Source organism: Scophthalmus maximus, chromosome 12 (assembly GCF_022379125.1).
Source record: "Scophthalmus maximus strain ysfricsl-2021 chromosome 12, ASM2237912v1, whole genome shotgun sequence".
Classification (NCBI taxonomy): domain Eukaryota; kingdom Metazoa; phylum Chordata; class Actinopteri; order Pleuronectiformes; family Scophthalmidae; genus Scophthalmus; species Scophthalmus maximus.
Genome location: NC_061526.1, coordinates 4,545,733 through 4,565,210, shown reverse-complemented (window position 1 = coordinate 4,565,210; position 19,478 = coordinate 4,545,733). Strand labels below are relative to the sequence as shown.

General features: G+C 47.6%; 1 protein-coding gene across 1 annotated transcript in view; it reads right to left on the bottom strand.

Annotated features, from left to right (window-relative positions):
- Positions 1 to 466: 466 nt before the first annotated feature.
- si:ch73-335l21.1 (insulin receptor substrate 1-B) overlaps positions 467 to 19,478 on the bottom strand; it is a 44,842-nt gene continuing 25,830 nt past the window's right edge. The window contains exon 4 of the mRNA XM_035611836.2: positions 467 to 3,551. Within this exon, the coding sequence (XP_035467729.2) occupies positions 3,544 to 3,551 (8 nt within the window). The 3' untranslated portion in view covers positions 467 to 3,543. The remainder of the gene's footprint in view (positions 3,552 to 19,478) is intronic.

Below are 19,478 nucleotides of genomic sequence, written 5' to 3'. Positions count from 1 at the left end.
CCACACAACACCCGAGTTGGTCAAATTACCGGTAAGACGAGTGATGAACTCCGCGGGCAACCTGCCAACCTCGAGTGCAAACGATCTCATCAATGGGAGCGGTGGATGTGACTAAAACAACAAAAAAAAAAGCCTTGTGGACAGTCAGGCTGTTTTCTTTACCACATTAAAGTGTGACGTCTGCACTGTGGCCGCGGCGTCGACGAGGGACTGTGTGTGAGTCAAAGACGGCGAGTGAGTGTGTGTGTGTGTGTGTGTGTGTGTGTGTGTGTGTGTGTGTGTGTGTGAGGGGGCCATTTAATGCAGACGTGCTTGGCCTCAGCCTGTAGATTGAAGCGTTTTCCACAGATCAGTAACCGTCGTCTTTCTGTCGCGACCCCGCCACTTTCGAACGAGTGTCCCCGTAACATCTCCCGAAAGGAAACTGAGCAGCCAGTCACAGAAACAAAAAGGAGCCACAAGTCTGTTTGTTGTTTGACTCTTTTTTTTTTTTTTTTTAGTCAAGATTTTTCTCAAGCAACAGAAGTAAAACTGTCTACATCAATGGCAAATTTCACAATATTCCCATTCAGTACCATCCCTCAGAGGAACAGGAGGAAGGGATAAAAACATTTTTAGAACAGCAGCAGCAGCAGCAGCAGCACTTCTCCTGCACAAGTTATGAATATCTCTCCACACTCGACAATGCAATGGATGAAATCATGCGGCCACGTACACTGTCCAACCACCCCCTTTTGTCTGAGCTCTCCCCGAGGAACCTCATTGGTGATATGCAGCTGTGACCATCGAGGCCTTTTGCCACGGGGCAGTCAAAGCCCAAAACAAACGTCCGGACTGTGGGCCGTAAAAACGTGGGTTATTGAGAAGTTCATTAATGCTCAGAGCTGGATGGGGGCTCCACACGGCAGGATAATAACGTCAGTTGACTGAAAGCGAGTCTGTTTGTGCGTTTTTCTTTAAAAAACTACGAGTACCTTTTAAGCATTTCTGTTTTGGCGGTGGAAAACTGCTGGGTTTCAGTATGAGAACATCTCCAAAGTACATAAGAATCATTTCAACCGGATCGTCACGTGTTTGCTTTGCGAGTCCGCGTGAAAGTCCTGGATTTATGTGCTGAAGCTGGTTTGAAGGACAATTGTTTTTCTTCAACTTCTGCATTGCCGACCAGCATTACGGGGCAATTACGACCACAGATCCCAATCTGGTCGTAATTGAGCTGCATTGTTGTGCTCCCGGCCCCCCGACAGTTATGTGACCAGAGTGAGAAAAGTTCATGAACTTCCCAAGGCAGGCAGGGAAACGCACGAGCACAAAGTCGACGCACACACAAATTTCAGACGTGTTGTTGTTGTCGTTTTCGCGGTGGCCTTTGTCTTTCTCTTCATGCACTTTTCTTTATGATGCTGCGTTCAAGGTCAGAGAGAAAAATCATCCAAGGTTAAAGCCTACGCAAGTCTTCACAACGACCTTTATCTCCAGGAGACACAGTAGCAGACTACTGGTTACATCGTTGAAACAAAGCAAAGCAATGCGTCCAGACTTGAGAGCTGAAGGTTGCATTTTGAGGCGCTGTCGGAGGGAGAGGAGAACAGCTTCGTCTTTTTGTTGTTGTTGTTGTCGTCGTCGTCGTTGCGATTTGGCACTGATGGCCCCGCAACGGCCCCGAGTCCTCCGTTACCGAACGAAATGAAACAGTCCAGGACGCCCGCGGCTGGGGCCTCGGCTGTCTTGTCAACTCATGTGACGGATCAATTTCACACTCGAAACAAAACACAATCAGGATATTTCATGAGAACTGTACAACAAATAAAGAGACAAAAATAGACACAAAAATAGACTTGATATATATTCTGCTGGGACGGCCCTATTAGTGCTAGATGCTAAGTCGGGGGGGCGGGGGGCAGAGAGACGGGCAGGCGAACAGGACAGACAGGCACTTAAGTGCTGATGCATAGCGGAGATTAAAGTAAGAGCTAAAAGACGGGGGGGGGGGGACACAGAAACAGAGAGGCTTAAATAAGAATTTAGGGTCAATTGAGCCGGTTTAAAAATTTAAAAGTGTAAAAACCATCTTCTTAAATACATGGTACCTGGTATTGTATAAAATGAGTAAGAACAAATTAGCAGTCTTTTATCCTGACATGATTGAAATAACGGCTGACCCGCTTCTAGGCGCTAAAAGCAGTGTGCTGACCGCAACCGAGCTAGCATTAGCATGGCTATTGATAGGGCCTCTATCCTCGACTGTGCGCACCTTACGCCATTGAGCGTCCTGAGACAAAGGGGATTAGGTGAGACACTGTGTCTGGAGCTAACAGCGCTAATGGGATTGCTTGGCTCTGTAGTGGGGGGGGGTCCTCAACCTGAGCTGCAGTCAGCGGGACGGGGTATTTACGTCCCGGCGGGGCCGCTAATATCTTAATCCGAACTAGCGCTCGTGAGCTAGCAAGCGAGCTAATGTATCTCCCCGATACAGGTGCCCTCTTTTCTTTCTTTTTTTTTAAACAAACCTGTGAGTTTAATACTTTCGGCGTATGGCTTTGATAAAAAAAAAAGCGAGGAGTGAAAAGAAAAGGGGGAGGGGGACACAGACGGGGGAAAAAGTGACACGTTATAATGAGCAGTAAGCTAACGGCTGCTATGCTAATATTTCTCACAGTAGAACAGGAAGGCCAGCGGATTAGCTAGTACCGTCATATCGCTTATGTGAGCGGACAATGCCACGTTCACATCATAACTGATTTATGTCAGTGTGTCATTTGCATCAACCTGTAAGTCGCAACTATGAGTCCTTCATTCAACCCAAACTCAACGGATATGGTGTTGCACGGTACAGTGCTGACTGTGATCACACAACGTACCATCCGTTCTGCGTGACATGAACGTGGCGAAAAGTGGCCCCCACTCGTGTCGACATCTTCTGCTGCGATTTTTTTGTTGTTGTTTTTTTTTGTCACTACAGCAAATTAAGCGCAAAAATCAGAATAAGAATCCAAAGCTTCACTTAGTCGTGGCTAAGTTGTAAGTTCTTTGCAAAACAGCTACAGTCTGAAAATGAGGCACTTTTTGAGCAGACGCGGTGTATATAGTTCAACATATGTTTTCTTTTTCGTACGCATGATAATCAGCCGCCGTCGTACGCTTCGTGATTTGAGTTCTTATGTTTTTCTTCCGCTTGGAGGAGATTCAAAAAAACAAAACAAAATAAAATCCTCCACTTTTTTGTACCTTTCTCTGATTGGCTGTCACTCAAGGAAATGAGAGCAGCAACGTCTTTTGAAGAATGTAATTTGGCACACGTCCCTGTTGGGTTTCCATATCCAACAAGATGAAAGCGACCGGGGGGGGGGGGGGGGGGGGGGGGGGGAAGAGAAAAGGAGAAGAAGACCCTTCTCCATCAGTCTCTGTCAAAGTGCTTCAGGGGGCGTGTCCGATTCCAGCTGCTCCTTTCGATGCAATTGGCTGTTCACGAAGAGGAACAGGCGGGGCTTGCAGCTCTCGGAGTGGTACCAGATTGTTTTCCCCAAGGACGACGCGCCGGCATCAACACTCTGGAAGGAGCAAAAAAGCACAGAGAAAGGGGGAAATGGTTTGGTTAGAGGCAGAATAAACAATAACTCTGATATAAAGAGGAAATATTATGACATGTATATACAGTGGTGTCTCGCTTATCAGGCTCATTATAATATCTATTGTGAGATATCAGCGTCTGCCTTATCGGCCCCGGGACACAGTGACCTCACAGCGAAACAACAGGAATATACAATACGGCCAAACGGGCATGAAACAGAGTCAGATGAGATGGAAGTGATAAGGTGAGCAGCAGGAAAGGAGAAAGTGAGGAAACCTATGGCTGCAGGCACAGAGTCAAGTGTGTGCGTGTGTGTATGTGTGTGTGTGTGTGTGTGTGCGTGTGCCAGCACAGGGGAAAACAGAGGTCCAGTTGTCATGTTTTTCTAGTAATTTCAGCGCTTTGCATCACATTCGGACACATGAGCAGCACAGGTACGCCACAAACGTCACTACAGCAATCATTCAAAATGTCAAGTCAGGCCAACACAGAACAGTGCCACTCCCCCTTCCTGGCCTGGTTTGCACGGTTGATATGATTGGGCGGGAATTCAGACTTGATAGGTTTTCTCCCGATTAGAGGGAGCAGCGGAGACACACGGCGTCACGCAGCCGTCCATTTGATTGCGTGTCATAAGTTCGGCAATGAAAACACCACATCAAATCGACGCTATCTGCAGCATACTGATATAGCTGCAATCATACGATCGACGTTGTTGTGTCACGCATAAGACGAACAAAAATAAGAGCGGTGCCCCGTCTCTCCTCAAAGTCACTGCTCGAATTTGTTCCTGAGGCATTCGAGATTTGGCGAAAATGCCTGTGTCAAAATATCTGAATTTTAGGACCAAATTAATCATCCATTTCCTCCAAAACAAAGTAATCAGGTTATGGGATAAAATGATGCAGACAACACAGACCATTCTTGTTCAACTCTTGTTCCATAAAGTATTTACCGTCCCTGTCGGACCCTTTACCGACCCTCTCTGTGCGCCTGCTATCAGGGCCGCACATGAGAGAGCGCGGGTGTTCTGGGAAAGGGCTCACCGCAACCAAGTGATTGGCCAGTGAGGTCATGTCACGTTTTATTTAAGAGTGAACGGAAAATGCTACATAGTGGGTCGAGTTTGCAATGAAAGCCGGATCATGCACTACCCAGAAGATAACTCAATGATCTTAAAACCAAGCTGCTTTCTGTCAAATGTGATGACTCACGCCAAAGACTCTCGGGCGGCCCTGAGCCAAAATAACAAATCCACAAAGCCATGAAGAGAGAACAGGCTCGGGGAAAGAAAGAGAGTTCCCTGTGTCTCCCCCCCCCCCAAAAAAAATTTCCCAGCAGCGCTCGACTCTCTAATTGCACAAGACTACTCTACATTTATGTCCCTCCCTCTCTCTCTCTAGTTTGTCTTCTTCCTGGTGCAGTGAGCTATATTTAGTCCCCCCCCCCTCTCAGCACAGACGGTGCCCGCCGGCCGGCCAAGCCATGGTGGCCCAGAGCAGAGCAGAGCGGAACGGAGCGGAGCGGAGCGGCGAGGAGAGGAGTGGAACGGCTCCCTCATTCAGGCGGGCCAGCTCGAAAACAGCAACACAAACAATCAAACCAGCCAACCAAAGGGACCGGAGGAGACAGGCCTGACACGCACTGGTGCGCTGCCATGAACACACACATGCAAAAAAAAAAAAAACCCTCATGAAACCCGGCCCGCGACGCAGCACAGAGGGAGAAACTGTAATTATGCGGTTGACGTTCACTTAATGATGACCTTCCTCCTAAACACAGACATGTAAAATTATACACTGAAACATGCTAAACAACTGCTGCCTCTGCCAAAACGCAGACGCACATGCACTCTCTTAGACGCAACTGCACAGGAAATGTTTCCCCTCCCGGCCACACGAATCCGTTATTGCCTTTCTTCTTCTTTTCCCTGAGCTGCCCCATCCATCGGTTTCACCCTCCCTTGGTGGTTTGTCCATCGATCTCATTCGTCTCCTTGCATCGCTTCTCCATCTTTGGGCAAATCGATTAAATAATGACCCCGGTAACGATTGTGTGTGTGTGTGTGTGTGTGTCTGTTCCCCCCCTTCCCCTCCCAGACTCTTTAAATCAAGAAGTTCGACAAGGCTATCTGCCCCCGCAGTCCCGTGTCTCGCCAATAACTGATCTCAAGCTGCCTGTGCATTTGTGTGTGTAATTAGGAGAGTCTGGGTCTGTGCGATGTCTCAATCGAGGGCTGCTGAAAATTGAAAGCCACCCTGTTCTCTGGTCGTAAATCCAGTGAGTCAGTCTATCATTTCCATGCCGCCCCGACCCAGCTCCGGCAAGACACAGAGCTGGTCAACGCAACACCGATGTGAATCAGTGAGGCCAATGGTCATTCGGTCAGCCGGGATTAAATCAAATTAATCATAAGAGGAAAGTGCTCAGTTCTACGAAAGAGAGCGGTTATCGGCGCGTCATGCGCTTACGGCAAATGAAAACCTGGAGCTGGAGAGCGCGAACGAAAGAGCGCGGTGTCGGGGCACCACTGGACGCCGAGCGGCACCGGGGACAAAAAAGAATGAGCGTACAGTAGAGTTCTGTGAACTTCGCCGGAAATCCCCAATGTGCTCGTCACCCTATCTCGTCTTTTTTTATGGGCAGCTCACGGGGCCCCCGAGGCAGAAAATGTGCTACTCCCTTCGACGCGTCAATCTTTCATTTGTATTCAGGCACAAAAGAAAAAAAGAATCCTGTGGATTTATCCAGGCATCCGACCTGCAGAGATGTCTCTGTGCAAGAGACCGAATTCCTTCCAGCTCCAAGAGTAGCCACCCCCGACCTCTGACCCGCACACTGAGGACAGCAAAGAACTTTCTCCTGGAAATCATTAGGGAATTACGTTAATATCAGGATGTGGAAAAAAATCCCCCGCATTCCCACTCAAACTGTTTTTCCACAATGGCAGCGATTTCTTTCGTGCCAGCGGGTTTAGCTTTTGCAACCCTCCAGTTGCTGTTATTATACTTGATTCCATTAAATCATCCATCCTGCCACCGGGCCAGTGGGTTAAGAGGTGCAACATCGCAACGTGAGCCCGGGATCCAGCGTCGGGACAGCTGCAAATACAAGGAATGAACAGTGGCAGACCGGAGCAGTGGGATAGCTCCCGTGTCACCTCATTTCATTTCTCCCAATGACGCCAGAAAGTCTGTCGCTTATGAAGATATAATGTTCGCAGTCCGACCGCGGGGTACGAGTCCGATTTCACAGTTCCCATTTGTTAGTTATGAATCCAGTATGTATTCATGCACATGACAATTCGGTTAGAGCGGAAAAATCTATCTGTGAGTGTTAAACGCTCGCCCCCCGAGGGATTTTCAAAAGATTTTAGAAATTTGCTGCTGCAGCTGTAGTGAACTCGGTTTCACAACTCTTACAATGGATTCATCGTTTCACAGTGAAACAAAATGTGGAAACCTGCGTAAACCGCCAACCCCCCCGGCACAAAAACCAACTTAAATATTTAATTTCTCAAGCTAATGGATTCATTCACGCAAAAAAAAAGGAAGAAAAAATATCAGCAGCTGGCTCCAGCTCCGCCGCTTGTCAGTCAACATCGAGACAAACTCGGTCATGGGCCAAGTGGAGAGAGGGCTGAGGTCGGACTGAAACAAACTGGCTGGGCACATCCGACGTGTTGCGCAAACGCGGCTAGAGGCGAAAGTGTTTATCGCTGTTCCACGAGGTAATCGCTCAGATGGAGATAACGGGGTTACAATTGACTTTTCTTTCCTCAAATGCATATACGGCGTTTTCACCGGGTGCTGGGTAAACAATGGTGACATAGCAGCTACGATAAACAGCTGTAGAAAACAATCAAATGTCGGGAAATGATAGAGAGAAAGACTAAATATAGAACATCTGGAAGAATTTGACTGATTACAAATCTGGAGGTCTGTGGTTCATAGTCCTGTTTCCTAAGTGTGTCCGTCCACGCAGAGCCAAAGAAGTTTAGCAAGCGTTCATAAAAGAGGAATAAGAGAATGGTATGCTTTTGATTTCTAGTCCCGACCCAACTGACACAGAGAGGGTTTACATTTTTTAACGGTGGCCCTGGGGGTCTAAACACAACATTCCCAAATCTTTTTTTTTTTTGAGCCTTGGGGGCCTCCGTAATTTGCCGCCCTACACAGGCCCCGGAGCGGACGGGTCCTTCGCGGGAAAGGTCTCCTGGGAAGCACGGAGGCAGTTTTCACGCTTTGCATCAACACCAGCATCAGCTTTTGTATGTCACAAACACAGGAAGAGCTGACACGTGGGTGGGCATCCATCTCCACCGAGGGCCAAAACACATCCGCGACGCGTCGAAATCCCGTGGAGGAATTTGTCACGGCCCGCGTTCCGCCACGCTTGACTGACAGGCGATTTATAGTTCCGCCGCCCTTTATGATCATGTTGTCTTTTATTGAAAATGAAGGCGCTAACCACACAAGACATAAACGCGAGCAATCAATTATCTCACTGGAAGCATTCTTTTTTTTTTATTGTTTAAAAAGAAACCACACACCCCACCCCCGTTATGAGAACGGTGAACGCAGCACATTTCCCCTTTATGTTCAGCTGTAAATTTCCATAGAGCAGGGTGTGTGTGTGTGCGTGTGTGTGTGTTGAAAGACGTGTGTGCTTATTGCACTTTCACTCACACACAAACCTGCTTTCAACCCTGTCACTGACAATCACCGCCACGGCAGTGTAACAAGCCTTTTATCCAGGTGTGTGTGTGCATCGTGGGAGCGTGTGATGAATATGGAAATGACGGGTGTTATTAAATCAGAACACAGAGCGGTGGACGGCCAGAAAAGCGAGCTGTACTCCCCATTAGACGACGAAACTCCGGTCTGCGTGCCGTCAGATTAATTTTTTCGCAGGGGCCTTCGGGGGCCAGTGTTTCGTTATGCGGCGACGGCGGGAGAGAGGCTGAGTGGGTGTGTCACGGCCCACGGGGGAGCTGGAATGTGCGGGGACAGGAAGAGGCCGACAGAGACAGAGCAGCAGTGCTGAGTGGGGGAAAATGGGGCGGGAGAGGTGGGGCGGACCTCATTCGCGGCCCCCACGTGCAGCTTATTCAGATCATCCTTGCACAATATCCGAACTTCCAGTTTGCATCCATTATACTGTCAGGGCGCCCGGCGGCGGCGGCGGCGGCCCTTTACATATTTGACTGTCAGCGAGCTGCAAGTGACAAAGGGCGGAATTCAATTTTGAAACGTGTTTTTCTTTTCAGAGCCGGTAATGCCGCTCGAGAGTTGGACGAAACCTGAGAGTGTGTTCACCTGCAGCTCCTGAGTCAATCTGTGCAGCCCGCGGGTAAAGTTGCAACAGCTTTTGATTATGATTATGACACGATCAGTCAATGATGGGACCATCTGACTATTTATTAGGCAGAACCAGTACATTTAATGGTTGCAGCTTTTCTCTGCTTTTTTACAACATTGTAAAAATAAAATATCTTTGTTTTAGACTTTTGGTCGGACAAAACCAGACGTCTGAACTCGGGGAAAGAGTGCCGTCTGTCATTTTATAGTCTTTGTGAAAAGTCAGCCGCATATTAATCGGTTAGCTGCGGCCCTACTTCTTATATCCCTGTGTGTCCGTACGGTGACAGCTTTTTTTAAATAGAAACTGTGTCAGGTGAAATAAAAGTGCAATTAGGGTTTATAGAGACAACACATTTTAACCTAGTCCGTGCCCGGAGTTGAAACGTATCTCTCTTTATCTGATATGAGAGGACAATTGCCGTTAAAGTGCCAATAAAACATGCCAAATGTTTTGTGGGTAAATGATTCAACTGTCGGTCCAAACTTCAAATATGTACAACAGGGGGGAAAAGAATATAAACTTTAATGTTGTGGTAAACAACTTTACGTACGACTGTGAAAGTTGAACCCTGTTAGAGCAGAGAAAACCCTACTTTAGTGGATATAAATAGAGCATTTCAAATGTGGTCGTCCTTGTGTAACAGAAACTGGCTTCTGTGCTGAAATCTGACATGGGACGTCCTGTCCCTGGACGGGACACACAAAGCTGAAGCCAGCGGGCACTAAAGGGTCTGGAGGAATGTTATCGCATCCACTCTCTGTCTCTCCCTCACACTCGCGCACATTTCCACCGTTTGCAGACTCAGACCACCGATTTCTCTCTGTCTCAGCGTTGCGTCGCTTCGACAGTTCCCACCGCCCTCGGCCAACACGCACGCTCCTCCTCAGCACGCACGCACGCACGTACACATGCACTTTGAAGGCTGCGTTTCAGGCAGAGTGATATATGGAGTTATAGCATAAGCAGGTGTGGGGAGGGGTCCTCGCTTCTGAGTAAGCCTTTTTCCCAGGATGCCCCGTGGCCAGCTAGCTCCAGCTCTCTGACGTGGACAAACATCTAAGAATGAAACACAAGACGCCGTTGCACAAGCTCTAAGAAAGGCGGCCGAGAGACGGCGCTGCTCTTGAGCCATTTGTGCGCCGCCGCGTCGAATCAGCAAAATTCAAATGAGTCACTCAAGTCACGGATCTTGTCAGACCTTGGAAAGTCCGAGCTTGTAAATGGGAGGAAACATCTGCTGTAGAGTTATCAGGGGTGGACGTGTCATGCATTGGTTTCCCCTTCAAATATATCCTCAATAAGATTGGGAATCTGGTTCAAACCAAATCAACCAATAAAAATCTTAAAGCTGCATTAATCAGTGCCCACAAAGAATTATCACGTAAATCAAATGTGTTCCTCAATTACCTACTAAACCAGAATCACCCTGAGCCTTTGGCGAATCATTAAAATTGATGACGGGGGCTGACAGTGTGTGTGTGTGTGTGTGTGTGTGTGTGTGTGTGCGCCACTCCATACTGCAATATCACAAAAACACACACGACAAAGTGCACCATTCATAATAAGATATATGCTATTCCACTACGGGCAGATGGACACGTTTAGCGGGAATAACCAGGAGACTGATTGCATATGAATGTGTGTGCAAAAGATCTAACCGAGTGTGACTGACTGTGCAGACACACACGCACAAAGTGTAGGAGTGGATGAGTGTGTGTGTGTGTGTGTGTGTGTGACTGTGTGTAGACAGTCAGACTTGGCCATTGTGCAGCGCAAATATTTATTTATGAACCTTCTGGAGGCTCCGCTAGCGACGCTTCTCGCCCCGTCCTCCGTCTCCACATGGGGAAAAACAAATTAGTGAAGGAGGCTCTTCTCGCCCCGTCCTCCGCCGCTCCTCTGTCCACAACGTTTGGCACATTTAGTCTTAAGTTCGCTTTCGCACTTGCTAAAGAGATGCTGCAGACTTTCGCGTGTTTTTTTGTAGCTGTAAACTAAATGATACGACCGTACTGTGAAGAAACCCAAACCGGCGAGGTGGCACCTAGCGGCCATTATCCAGCAAACACCGAAAAGCAAGTCTTCTACCCAGTCCTCAACCATGGACGCTTTTCAAAATGGCCGTGGGCGGAGTGACGATGAGGCCATTTTAAAAACAAAGAATGAATCAATTAATGTAATTTTTTATGTTTGAGGCTGTTCTTATCGATCGCATTTTTGGGATGGACAGTACGGTGCAGGCGCTGAAGGAGCCGCAGTTTCATTTATGGACATATTTGAATATCGTAGCGAGACCAATCCTCTCAGCTACACTGTGACATCAAAAAGGATTTTTTTTCAGATTCGATGTGTAGGAGCACAGAGCCACAGCAAAGACAATCGGTGTCAACACAGAGCCGAGTGCATTTCTCCCGAAATTTACATTGCCACCACGGAAACATGTGCTCATAGATTTCCCTCTTGTGTGGTAATTAATGGAACCCGATGAAGATCCATATATTAGAAAAACAAGTCAGTGGTGGCTCACAGTGATGTGGTGTGAATGTAAAATAGACAGAAAACATGCAAAACCACCGGTTTGGTCCTTCAACCACACGAATGAAGCAGTCGACCGCTTTGCTCGGGCCATATAGAGACGACTCGAGGAAGGGAACAAAAAAAGAACAGCCGTAAAAAGAGATATCAGTGGTGACATGGATGCAAGTGTCAGACGGCTAGATTACAGGACACGCTGATCGTGTGTGTGTGGGTGTGTGTGTCAATGAACCGCAAGCCGTTGGGAAATGTGTGCGAGTGTGTAGAGTAGAGGTGGGCAGTGAGGCAACAGCAGCGGCCGTTAACCCTTCCGCAGCCTTTCGAAGATGTGAGGAGCTTCCAAAATGTCCTCACACATGAGGAGGTGAGGTCTGACAGTCACTGGTCCTCCTCACAAAGGTAGAAGCACGTGGACACACACACACACACACACACACACACACACACACACACACACACACACACACACACACACACACACACACACACACACACACACACACACACACACACACACACACACACACACACACACACACACACACACAAAGAGTGGATGCTGTAACCACACTCTTTCCTCCTCACACGTGTGTGAGTAATATCCGTGCAACACATAAGTGAGCAGCGTGATGACGCACTAGCTCTGTGTGTGTGTGTGTGTGTGTGTGTGTGTGTGTGTGTGTGTGTGTGTGTGTGTGCGTGTCCATGGGTTGTTTTGGACAGGAGGTGGTGATTCATATTCACATTCTGCCGGTCTCCCGACAAGCCCTCAAGCTCCACCACCACCACCACCACCATCATCGTCATCATCATCATCATCATCATCATCATCAACATCATCATCATCATCAGCTCGCAGGAGAGAGGAACACGGCGTGGACACACGTGCTGCCGACCGCCACGCTCACACACCCACATGCGCCATAAACCATCGTCGCGCGTGAGGCAACTAAAAACAAAACAAAAAAACAACCTCTTTTCACGTTTCTTCCAGCTCCCCTGGATGACAACTGCTCACGGATAAAAACAAATCCATTAATGGCAATTGAAACTCGGCACGGAGACGAGCGGTAAACATCGAGCGCGGCACCTCTCAATCATCCCTCGCTCATCCACTTTCTACTAACAACCTCCTGACCCCTGCATCTCCTCCACATGCAATTTCCACTTTGTTTGTTCTTGGCCAGGTATGACTAACCAAGGCAACGGGAGAGCTGAGCACATGTCATTTCCTCACCGCTGCCGATTCAAGGCTTTTTAATGCGCCGGCTAGATGCCGTGGCGACCGGCAGCGGAGAGAGAACATTGTGTTAATAGCAGCGGAGGGGTGTAGTTGAGTGGGGGGTGTAATTATTGTAGATTCCAGAGAAGGGTCTCTGTCGAGTTTCTGTGAAACACAGAAAAGACACAAACACCACGTAGGCAGGCGGCGGCATATTCTTCGGCGCAGCAAAACGCACACTCACCTGCGAGCCGCCCTCGCGAACCAAACACCTGAATGATGCCCGCGTGTGAACGCGCGTGGGGAGAAGTATGAACATATTGTGCAGACAATCCCACCTGCACGTCTTTCAAGTCTCGGAAGGGGAAGGGGGCCAGGTGTGCCAGGTGGGTGTGGTTACCACATCATTACCATCTGGCGCGGGGGAAAATGGCACGAGTGACGATGCAAAAGAATTCTGGCAAATATGATGAGGACTTTGGCAAGGAATAAAAAAGTGGATTTTAAAATTTGCTCATTTTATTTAGTTCATTTATGTCATCTGATATCTACCCCGGTCCCGAGTGTCACTGAAGCGGCCTTCAGTAATGCACACGGAGGGGCTGTACGTGAGAAAAATGTGTGTCCCGAGTGAGAATACAGCAGGAGAAGCTCTGGAAGATTCAAGAATTCCAAAAATTGTCTAATTGTGTAGATATATGTGGATGTACATGTTGTTAAGATACTGTATTGACATAGAAAGCCGTTAAAACAACTCCTGGCGAGCTACGATTGCTGGATTTAAGCCAACAGATGATTCTTAATGTGTTTACGCGCGATGTGACGCCAGCAAAAGGTGGTTACCGACACTGCCAACTGACTGTATGCTCAAAAACCTGTCCAATCACACATTGAGCAACCGTCACTCTGCGCAAACAGTGTGCACGGGCCTTTAAGGCGAGACGCTACGTCTAACGAACCTGCGGACGGCAGCCGCCATTTCCGCCATTAAAATAATACTTTGTCATCAGTCAGAAAATGCAACTTATGAAAATATACCATCTCAGTTTCTCTCTGATTTGTAGCTTTTTTCCCCCCAACCAATACAGTTTGAATGAAAGAAAACAAACAACATTAAACCGAAAAAGACATAACTCTGCTGTTTGAAGCAGCAAACTTGTTGATTATTAATTAAATGGACTATTGATTAAATGCTTTGGCACCACAAAGTACAGATTTGTCTCCTAAAGCAGGAAATCATTTGAACTCGAGCATCCCGAGAACACTGCTTCCAGTCAGAAAACACACACACACACACACACACACACACACACACACACACACACACACACACACACACACACACCAATTTGGGCAATTTCAGAAGGAATCCCCTGCAGAGCACAGGAGGGAGCTGTTAGTTCGACGACCATCGAGTCCCGGGGTCGCGGCCCTGACGCCGGGGTGACGTCGCGGCGAGGCCGGACTCTAAAGGTTAACGACTGTTCCCGGGCCAGTAATGGCAGCGGTGAGCAAACATCTCCCGGCTCCCTCGTTTCGATCCACTCCGGTGAGTTACATAAAGCGGGTCGAGGGACTGTTTGTTCTTTCCCTCAATCACATTATGGACGATTTCAACGATCTCTCCCTCAAGAAACGCTGGGGTTCGGGTGCTGCACGTCGAGGTTAGATCATATTGGCATGCTCGTGGCTGGAGGGTATTTGAGTATGTGAGGGGAATTATCAAGGGGGGGATCTAAAACTCTCATGTCCCTGTGTCCACATTGGAAGCATCATGTTCCTTTGTTTTGACTTTATCACTTTGAGCTGAACTGAAAAGGGGCCATGGACCCTGTGAATTAGGTAACTGACATGCAGGCAGTGTGTGTGTTCGGCCTATGGTCTCGCCCCCCCCCCCCCCTTTGGGCAGTGAGCGTTGTGCAATCTGTACAATGAGGCCGAGCGTTGGCCCAACCGGTCCCATGATCCGCAGCTCTTTGTTGCTAATTTGAAACACCCAGCGTCCAAACTCAACTTCTGCTTTGCAGGAAACCTTCCAGGCAGCGCGCGTCATAGTCGCCCCCCCCCAAAGCTGCAAATAAAAACTGCTCCATTTGCATTTTCACTTCATGCTTGATTTTTTTTTTCAAGCAGAAAGGGACAACATGCTCTAGGTTACTGCTGTGATGAAGTCAAGACCTTAAACCCCCTTTGACCTTTAATCAACATGACAGGTAATTTGAAATAATGACCTCCACCTAGGAGATAAGGTTTGCGCCCCCTATCTATTTGTTTGTTTGTTTGTTTGTTTGTTTGTCAGCGGGATTACAACATTTTTTTTTTTAATCCTTAGTGGATTTCCATGAGACGTGGGCCAAGAAAGAACCCAACAAATTTTGGGGCAGATCTGCACAAAGGTACATTTTGTGGTGTGTAACTTACCATTTGAATAATACAAGTTTGTGCTATTTGGTGCGGCTTGATTGAATTTCAGGGGACTGTTGGCCCCTTGGCGGTGTCATGTGCTGAACCGAGTGACATTCTGGTTCTTTTAACTAACGAGTTCTTGGGTTTTAGCCCTTTTGAAAGACGATTTTTTCTTTTTTGTCACACATGCTCACCACTTACTCTTTTCATCAGTTCAGAGAGTATGCTGACCTTGTGCTCTTCTAATTGCGGGAGTGAGCAGGCCCTTTCAGTATATGGCGAATTGAATCGTTTACTGGGCTAAGTGGGTCAATTTGTGTTTGATAGATTCTCATGAATACAATTTCCCTCGCCGCAGGTTCAGCAAAGAGAAAAACACCTCGACCTTATTTTCTATGAAACAAACTTTTTTAGACTCGCACCAGGGAAAAGCTGTAAGCAGTGAACAGAATTACAAAAGATGTGAAGGAATAAAAGAAATGACTTGTTAAGCCAAATCATAATTTTTCTGGCTGCCGGGCGCTGCAACTCATTACCAAGTTATGAACAAATTGGATGTTTCTGCATCCAAGGCACTACAGTGTGGGCGTTGTAGGTAAAGAGTGAAAGTTGAGGGAGTTGAGAGCGGCGGCGTCTGGCTGCTCTGGGCCGCAGTGTAGCGGGGCGGAGGGCCATGAATAGTGCGCTAATAACGCCATAGTGTCACCAGTGAGAACAGGCGTGCAATAAAATAAAGTAACGGAGCAGTGACATGATAATATTTGCCAAACTGAATTCTACAGTGGGACAAATGATTCGACACAGTTATGAGTAAAATATTCAAGCGGCATGTGATCACATTAAACAGTCTAAAATGGATTAATTGGACCCAATTCAAACAGTCTAGTCAGATTAAGGCTTTTCTGGGAAAGTCCGACATGAGGGGGGGGGGGAATTTCATGGCGGCTCCTCTGAGAATAACTTGACCCCCCGCCGCAGGAGTCTTATCTGGATTCACACCCTGTGGTTCAACGTCAGCAACTTCAGGTGACCCCGAGGTCAACTCTGACCTCCTCTCATCCCCCGGAACCTCCTCCACCTGATCCATCCAGCCTGAGCACAGCTGAAGACGCAAACATATACACACACACACACACACACACACACACACACACACAAACAGCCTCCATGTGAGAAGCGTCTCGTTAGTAGACGGTAATCAGCTTAGTGCTCTCCAACACCCACTGGCGCTAAGCTCTTTACAGACCAACCCAGTTAGAGAGGCGGCAGCTGAGTGATGCCATGGTTCTGGATCCAATAAGACACACACACACACACACACACACACACAAACACACACACAGTCAGACGCACACAGATCATGGTGGGAGACACGGGGAGAAACAGTGTAGCACTAGTTGACATCGAGACAATCACCTGAGACAGAGTAGAGATGTGTGTGTGTGTGTGTGTGTGTGTGTGTGTGCGTGCGTGCGTGCGTGCGTGCGTGTGTGAGAGACAGAGGGAAGGGAGGAAAAAAATAATGGAGCTGGGGAACAAACTCGAGAGTGAGAAGAACGCAGAAATCTCAGAGCTCCGAAAAAACGAGCTCAAACGTTTTCCTGCGGGAGTGTGAAAGTAGGGAGGGAGACAAATAAGGACTGTGTGTGTGCGCGCGCGTTCATGCGTGTGTGTGTGTGTGTGTGTGTGTGTGTGTGTGTGTGTGTGTGTGTGTGTGTGTGTGTGTGTGTGTGTGTGTGTGTGTGTGTGTGTGTGTGTGTGTGTGTGTGTGTGTGTGTGTGTGTGTGTGGGTGAGTGAGTGAAAGGAGGGAAACACTCCCTCCCTCCTCCTCCTGTGCACTCAGTAACCCCAGTGGGTTGGTGGGTGGCTCCTCCGTTCTTTTTAGGCAGCACCCGATGCTCCCTTAGCCCGGCATACATCCCATACCACAGCGCACAATCAGCACTCTGTAGCCAGGATCGCGCTCATACAGGGGGTGGGGGGGCTGGCACGCTGCCAAGCGAACGCGCACACACACACACACACACACACACACACACACACACACACACACACACACACACACACACACACAGGAGATACTGAACGTAAAGGGTAACACTGCTCATGTCAATGTCAAACTGAACCAACCTCAAAGAAGAGTTGCAACTGAGAAGTAATCGCTTCCGTTTTTTCTTTTCTTCAATAAACTGAATAAAATAGTTGTCTATAAAGTCCGTACGGACAGAAAATTGTGAAAATGCATATTCAAAGCGTATCTTAGCCGAATTTCCCTCATATATATATCTAACTGTTCCTGAAATGGGCAGTCCATTTTTTAAAAACCTTTCTAAAGATCAAATAAGTGAGTGTATCACTTATTGCTACTTACATTTTCTTATCACTTATCACTTATTGCTACTTACATTTTCTTACTAACATTTACATTTTTTTCTACAGTCCTATAACAACATTTTTATCACTATGCTAATTAAAGTTGAGTTGGCGCCGAGACAAAAATAATGAATCACTGGTAAAGATGTTGTCATCGAGTACACGATGTTGATTAATCATAAATGAGTGGCGCAATATTTTGGTCAACCAAAAACTGACCTGCTGGTGTCCAATCGAAATGTGGCCCGATAAAGAAATCATCTCATGCATAACATCCGCAAAGTCGCCCCTCATCTTTTTTTATTTCTCCTCACGAGGCCAGGCTAGCTCTTCCCACCCGTTTCAAGTCTTTATGCTGAGCTACGTAAACTGGCTGCAAAGCTGTTGCTTCATATTTACTGTAAAGATAGAAGCGGTGTCGATTTCACTATAGAAATCATAACACCCAAATGCAGCGACCCAAGAAAAAGGCATTCAAACTATGACATGCATGCCGAGCATGTACGATGCAACACACTCCGGTTGTGAGAGTTGTGCGTGTGCAGGTGTGCCTCACCTCAACTTGGCCGGCGACGGAGCCAACTTCATAAAATGGGCCGTCAGGATGTGATCTTCTAATCGGTCTAAAACGCTCAGCTCGTTTTCTGAAATCTTCCCTCTGATCTAAATCAAATCATGTAGTGAATATCATATCTGATGGAAGGCCTCGGCCGGCGGTGACCCGACAAGAGGTGCATTCATTCAATCATTCATTCATTCCAGCACAAACATTTCTCACACGCCCCCAGAGCTCAAAGCTCCTTAATCTGTGCAGCGTTATTATGAGAAGGAAAACCCCCCCCCCTGAAAAGTCGGATGTGAAAGTGTATATATATATATAAAATATATATATATAGTAAACAAACCGTCCAAAGAGAAAAAGAAGAAAAGGCAGGAAGAGGAGGCGAGGAAAGAGAAAGAGGTTTGGAGGGTGGAGGAGGGAGGGACGGCGGCTTTGTTCAGAACAAAATGAGCAAAACAGTTTAGACAAAAGAGACAGGGGGTCTGTGTGTGTGTGTGTGTGTGTGTGTGTGTCGTAGTCGGGGTAGAGCAGGGCAGGTGAGTGAAGGTTACTTTGGCCATGAGCTGAGGAGCTTTAGGCTGATCTCTGCTTCCTGAGAGGTGATTGGCCTGGACGATCTGTCTCAGCTTCACCTATTAAGAGCAGCAGGGCCTCAGGCGTGTGTGTTTGTGTGTGTGCGCGTGGTAAATACTGCATGTGTGTGTGTAAACCAAACAAAGACATTGTAGTGTTACCTAAAGAGCTCTGAATTGGAAAAAAGCAAGCACATACAGGTGTGGAAATCAAATACTTTTCTGTCACATCAATGAGAATGTAATAGGCCAAAGTCCTCAAGACACACACACACACACACACACACACACACACACACCCACACAAATGCGATTCACACACTTAGTTTGTCCAGCGGCGCCTCTTTGACTGACCAGGGTGCCAATACAATTCATTCCCCTGCTGCCGTGTTCTTGAATGAATGTGTGTGTGTGTGTGTGTGTGTTCGCACGAGCCAAATGCATGTGAATAAGCCACTAGTCAGTCAAAACATGACTAGAGTACTGAACTGTTAGACAAGGTTTTACTACCTAATTTACATTCGCTCGGCCGGGCAGCTCACCAGAGACGCACGGACACACACACACACACACACACACACACACACACACACACACACACACACACACACACACACACACACACACACACACACACACACACACACACACACACACACACACACACACACACACACACACACACACACACACACACACACACACAGGAAAGGGCCACCGTTGCTGCCGAGGAGCCCTCGAGCAAGCTGATTAAACCCCAGTCGCACATCACGGTGCACAGAGGTAAGTGGGGGACTGATTGGAAGTTATTGCTGGTCTATTTTACAGTGAAGTAACTAATGTTTCATGAATATTTATAAAGACAGGTAAAT